The sequence below is a fragment of the Dysidea avara genome, chromosome 2, assembly GCF_963678975.1.
Source record: "Dysidea avara chromosome 2, odDysAvar1.4, whole genome shotgun sequence".
In the NCBI taxonomy this organism is placed as follows: Eukaryota; Metazoa; Porifera; class Demospongiae; order Dictyoceratida; family Dysideidae; genus Dysidea; species Dysidea avara.
Genome location: NC_089273.1, coordinates 47,082,502 through 47,089,107, shown reverse-complemented (window position 1 = coordinate 47,089,107; position 6,606 = coordinate 47,082,502). Strand labels below are relative to the sequence as shown.

Here is a 6,606-nt window from a genome sequence, read left to right as displayed (position 1 = left end):
GATGGCAAACGTGCGTCTGACTCTCCTCCTGCCACCATTCCCCCTGCTGTACTAGTGTGTTCTCACCGACCTGACATTGTTATATATAATGCAGAAATGAAATCTGTTGTACTTCTGGAACTTACCTGCCCATTTAATTCTCGTGCTGACCTTTCTGCTGCACGAGAACGTAAGCAGGAGAAGCCAGAATATCTGCAAATTATTGCTGAGCTTGACCGCTTGGGTTTTGTTAGTCATTACCACACAGTTGAAATTGGTTGCCTTGGCCATTACCTTACAGAGACAGTAACATCTATGAAAAGAGTTTCAAATCTGAGTTTTTCCAAGACGAAAGCATTGCTTGATAGAGCAGCTGCTGTGGCTATAACTTCCTCTCAGAGAATCTTTTATGCACGTAGTAATCCAGCCTGGACACTTTAAGTTAAGTTTTGTAGTTAATTATTTTTGTATGTATCCTTGCCATGCCTACGCGGATCTTATCTTTGTAGTCGCATGTGTCCGAGGCTCTGTATGTAATTTTGTCATTTCATCATTATTCTGATGGTTTCAAAAAAAAAAATATGACCACTATACAGCATCGTGGTCTTGGTTATTCCCAAGTCTACATAACCTGACCTCTCATCTTCCTGTGAAATGTGAAGGTCATCAGACAACAGGAAATGCGTTTAACCTAACATACGGGAAGCTTGGTTAATCAGTATAATAAAAAACACATCCCGTGTTCATTAAGTTAACCTGTTTGTTACTAGCTATGCTGTAAAAGCAAGTAAGAAACTATCGTGGGTAAATATAATAGACACACTTTGTAAAAATATTAGCTTGAAGGGTATTACGAACTGTTCCCATTTAGTTCACTGTGTATCAGTGTATAATTATGTAGCTATTAAATATTCCCCATCATAAATATTTAATGTTACCTTATAAGCACTTTCATGGCATGTGTTGCTTGTTACAAAACCATTAGGTATCCTCATGTATATAGGCTAATAAAGCTATCAATATAGAAAACCATTGCAAGGGTTACATTGTGATGTCATCATTCATGATAATTCCCATATTCCAAAAAGCCCAGCATGTAAGTTCCCTATCATTGCATGTTACCTATTAAGCCCATGGCACGTGTTGCTTGTTAGCAAAGCGGGCTGGTGAAGTTCTCAATAAATGAAATTATTATTATAACTATTACCATTGCAAGACATGTAGCATAGCAGGTGAATGTTGAGTGGGTTACATTGTGATGTCACCATGCAAATAAAATTCCCATACTCCACACAACTACCTGTTGGTGACAGCTTTCTCTGTTTTCTCCAAAGGAAGATGATGATATTAACACTAAATTAATGTGTACTCTGCATCATATCCTTTTGTATCAGTACATTACTGTTGTTTGTCAGTAAAAGTAAATTTGTTAGCAAGCCATACATTGTTGTCAGTTGTCACTTCCCATGTGGTATAGCCAGTTGGTCTGAAGTAGCTATCAGAACTAAGACAGTATGTAATGTAGTGGCTAGTGGGGCAACCACTGAATGTATTTATAGTATCAAGATAGATATACTGTAAAAATAGTAACTGCCAACTAAAGAATAACCGCAACTACAGCCAGACCACAGAAAGACTTTCTTTACTGAAAAGCATTCTGGCTCTCTACTCAACACCATGCCAAATTTTTTCAGCAGTTGGATGACAGTTGGAATACTCAGGGTCTAGTAGAAACATGGGCGGCGTCAATTGGCATAAACCTTCTCCATCCGCACTTCTTGTTCTTGCCACCCACAAATAGTCTATACTTAGTTAATATTTTTATCATTTTCTTTATAAATACTCAAAACAATATCAACTAATTATAAGCCTAGTCTACGAGTTGTGTCAAAAAGTGACAATGCGGCATATCATGTGCATCCTCCAGCTCTGCTCGGTCGCATGATCCTGCCTTTACAGTCTCAATTTTTACCCAGTGAAGACCATTACTTTACATACAGTATACGATCACCAAACGGAGTAATAATTTGCAAATGCGTACTTTACCCAACATTGTGAAGAAATATTGGAAATGGAACAAGTGAAAATGACTGATATAGCTACTGGCAAAATTAGCCTTCATGCTATAATAGCCTTTTCATAACAAACATATAGTCAAGTGATCGGTGAAAGGAATAAACTCTTCCTAAACCAAAATTCTAATCTCAGGCCAACCCATTTGCCATTCACTAATAGCTTGTTATTTTATCATGCAGTCCACAAAGTTGATTACACTTAATACAAGTATACTATATAAAATTAGTGCACAGTTGTTGCATGTGTACATAACCAATATTCATAATAGTAACTTTAGGACTTAGGCTTATCAGAACTACATCCTAATCACGTAGCAACTGTGTGGGTGTGCACCCACACAATCACACATCTCATTGAATCCATATAATTACCATTGACATGTCCTGTTAGTTCATCAATTAACCTTTCAAACTTTTACTATAAAAGAACAGCTACAACTCAAACAGAGCAGTAGAACATAAATTGACATTTGAAGTTAACGAGATGGATATAGGATATCACCAACTGAAGGTCTTATTTGTAGCTGTGACTACAGTGATGGTCACTTCAGCGATGATGTGTGACAAGTTGATAGATGAAAGTGGTTCAGTGGGGAATACTGGAGCTGAGATTATGGATACCGGTCGATACATGGTCAACACAACTGTTAATACCAAATCACAACAAGTTCAGTCTCTTATGGAAATACTAGATAGAGCAAGACATATCCAATACACAGAAAGATCATTTACTGCAACACTGGAACCTAAAGACCTTAAAAAGGTACCATATATCAAATGGAGCATATTGTAATCCATGATACCTCTATAGTTAGTATAAATTATTAATATACAATACTCCATGCAGAGGTTCCTTTACTAATGTATCATGCTTTTCCTCTACTTATAGTTGTGTAGAAGTGAATTGGTGGAATCTATTGAGATGGTGGAACAGATGAACAATACTTACAACTGTGAGAAGTTGATCAGTGGTGAACCAGGATTTGTTGTACCTACAAGTTACATTGTAGTGATCAAGCAGTTCTCTAGCATGTCTGAAATGGTAACTGAATTTATACATAACTATATTGATATTTAAAATTTTATTATACGTATATTGCAAACACACCTGTATGAGAATGTGACCACAGTTTACTTTAACTCTGCATAATTTTAGATGCCAATCATAACAGCTGCAACCAATGATGTTGACAATTCAGTGATGATCACTGGAATTAATGAATTTCAAAATCGTCACCATCGTGGAGCCATCATGAGAATGAACAGTGATGGAGTAAACTTTGTAAGTTCTTTTAAATACGGAAAAGACAAACTATGAAAGCCTTAAAGTACATAGACAAGTGTTACAAATTACAATAGGTAGAAGTGATTGTTTAATGGCTAAATTATATTTAATACAGTAAGTGTATGCACACAATTATAGACCTAGAGAATTACTGCTAATATCCTTCATAAATACATACTAACAAACGGACAGATATACACATGTATACAGACTGTTTTAAATACATTTCTGCTACTTAGATTTGTCAGCAGTCAGTGGTGGATTACATAGAAGAGGATCAGATAGTGGAGATGACATCACCAACGTCACAGTGGCATTTGGATAGGATTGATCAAAGTGATCTTCCACTTGATGGACAATACTCCACTGTCAATAATGGGTCAGGAATCGACATCTATATCTTTGACACAGGTTAGTGGGAGGATTAGCAGATGTACTAGTTAACTAAGCCACTTACTAAATTTTTCTGCTGTGCTAAGTAGCTTTTACTCAAATTATTGCCAGTGTAGAGATGATGGCATGACAATTTCCCTGGCGATGTTTTGTTTACTCAGCAATTCAATCAGTATCAACAAAGCATTTGAACTATTCAACTAATTGAATTCTTAGATTTTTAACAAAATTATTGTCTATTGCAGGCATCAGATATGATCATGAAGAATTTGAGGGAAGAGCCAAATATGATTTCTATGATCCAGTGGATTTCACAACTGGTAGTAATCAACAAGGAAGAGACTGTCAAGGACATGGAACTCATGTTGCTGCTCTAGCTGCTGGAAAGATATTTGGTGCTGCTAAAGGAGCCACATTGTATAGCACTAGAGTACTTACTTGTAATGGAAGAGGATCTTATAGTCATGTACTACTTGGACTAAATCATGTCGTTGAACAACAGATAGCCAGAAAGGACAGGAGGATCATCATCAACATGTCACTACGTGGTCCAAGAAGTCCATCACTGCATAATGCTATTGGACAAGCTACTGAGGAGGGAATACTGGTGGTGGTTGCTGCCGGGAATGACTTCACTGATGCATGCAGGTATAGGGTAAAAAACTTGCTTGTGCACCTTTATTATAAAATAATAGAAAAGGGTTTAAGTGGTTTTGAATTTTCTTTCTATTGTTTAGATCCTGAGCACTTAATGTGTGCACACACTGTACGTGTAGCATCAATATACTTATGTATGTCCCTGTAACTTTAGACATTAATGTGAATACAAAATAAATAAATAAAATAAGTGCAGTATTGATAATGTTTATTGATTTTTGTTGCAATACATAGGTACTCACCTGGATCATCACCAGATGTACTCACAGTTGGAGGAACACGACGGAATGATGATCTTTACCTTCGTCTGTTTGATGGTACAAACTATGGAAGATGTGTTGATGTATTTGCCCCAGGGCAAGATATAAAAAGTGCCGGACTATCAAGACCTGATGCTGTGGCTACATTTAGTGGTACCTCACAGGCTACTCCTCTTGTGAGTGGAGCTGCTGCCATTTATTGGAGTGTTAACAAAATGGCTACACCATTAGAAGTAAAAGATTCTATCATTTCAACTTGTACACAAGACAGGCTCAACATTGATGCTGTAGTGCCACCAAACTTTCAAGGACAGTCACCAAACTGTCTTCTTAACATTAATCCTCATCAGATGTTTGGACAGAATGAAAAGAAAGAGAACAGCACTCACAAAGTTTTCACCTCAGTTCCTTCAGCTGACCTCCACAGCCTGATAGCAGATATGGAGAACAAGTCATTTGCTCTGACATACATTCACAGTCACACCAGTGACTCTTACTACCACTACAGTCTGATATTCAAGTATATGGCTGATGTGGAATTCCAAACCTTAATGTTTGCTAAAGTAAGGCAACTGAGGAATGCTCTCACACAGCTTGAAGCCAGTGGCTATCAACTGGTACTGTTGTATGATATGGATACAATAGATTATATAGCAGTAATACAGAAGACAGACTCTAGTTATTCACAATTATACAGAGCAAATCAGAAAAGACATGATACCTTTTATCAGTCTAAGTCAGCGCAAAACTTCACACTTCTAAGCACAACAGTTGGAATGACAAACAAAGGCAACTTGAGATACAGTTCAGTATATCGTCATGATGGTCAACCAACACGTCACTTCTCTAGTGTCAGTGACGATCAACTACTGACAACTATCACTGAACAATTCAATGAAGGCTTCTACTTGGCTCACCTTGCTACTGTCCCTACTGCTCCACATGACACTTCACTGGTATTCCATCAGATGACCAAATCACAAGACTATTATATTGTTATTGTAGATGTTGGATTAGAACAGGTTGAGCAGGTTGTACAGGCTCAACTAGCACAACAAGCTGTGCCACTAGTGGTAGCAGGATTTAACACTGCTGATGAAGTAAAATTTGTGATTTCCTTTGAACTATAAAATAATTATTTTAATTATCTTTATCAATTTAACATAGTAAAATTGTATTTTAACAATTGTTTAAAACTTATATTTTTTTATAAAATTATTATGTTGTTATACGTGGTTAATAGTTGTGTGTACACACTGTACATACAAAACTGATTATAATTAATATATAGATCATACAGTGCTTGCATACTTAACATAATTAAGCATTCCAACTTTACAATTCAGTTAGAACCATTAGCAAGTACAACAAGCGAAGTAGTGGGCAGTCCTGTACTATAATCACATCCTTCAAACTAGCCTACACAAATCTATGATTTGTCCCCTATAAGAGTACAGTCTATGCACTAAATTGCTGTAGTTGTGGTACATGAGGTACTCAGAAGGTATTTTAAAGTGGTTTTGTGAGTATAACAAATACCTTTGTTACAAATGCAAACAATGAGTATTGCAAGGAGTGATAAACTGTTAAAGTTTACTTTGATCATTAAGTTGTAAGTTTCTTTCTAAAGGAGAGTACGTTCATGAAACTCAAAAATTCCTTGGAATTAACAACAGGATTGTGGTTAAACATCTCAAAGCGAAAAGCAACATTAAGTATCTTTAGAGTTTAGATCTATTATAATCATGTATGGCAGTTATGATAATTATTATAGTATACCAGTAACTGTGTAAGCATAAAGAATACTTGATTTCCTTAACATTATAGCAATGCAATAACTACACAGTAATAGAGGTACATGTATAATGATATCATACGTTATTAAAATAAGGCCATATAAATGTTGGATACCTTACAACTGGTGTATTACACAGCTACCGGTAGCCTGTATATATAC

At 36.3% G+C, this 6,606-nt stretch overlaps 1 protein-coding gene across 1 annotated transcript; it reads left to right on the top strand.

The window, feature by feature from the left end:
• The first annotated feature begins 2,496 nt into the window (after window positions 1-2,496).
• On the top strand, window positions 2,497-5,880 carry LOC136247486 (uncharacterized). The gene is made up of 6 exons (XM_066039214.1): window positions 2,497-2,817; window positions 2,944-3,096; window positions 3,211-3,336; window positions 3,579-3,750; window positions 3,978-4,380; window positions 4,624-5,880. The coding sequence occupies exons 1-6, from the start codon at window positions 2,539-2,541 to the stop codon at window positions 5,777-5,779; spliced, it is 2,289 nt and encodes a 762-aa protein (XP_065895286.1). The 5' UTR covers window positions 2,497-2,538; the 3' UTR covers window positions 5,780-5,880.
• The last annotated feature ends 726 nt before the right edge of the window (window positions 5,881-6,606 follow it).

Bases quoted from the DNA above. Each gene is read 5' to 3' on its own strand.
- LOC136247486 (XM_066039214.1), top strand. From the start codon at position 2,539: ATGGATATAGGATATCACCAACTGAAGGTCTTATTTGTAGCTGTGACT. The intron at 3,097-3,210 runs GTAACTGAATTT...GCATAATTTTAG, and splicing joins TCTCTAGCATGTCTGAAATG to ATGCCAATCATAACAGCTGC. The intron at 3,337-3,578 runs GTAAGTTCTTTT...TCTGCTACTTAG, and splicing joins ACAGTGATGGAGTAAACTTT to ATTTGTCAGCAGTCAGTGGT.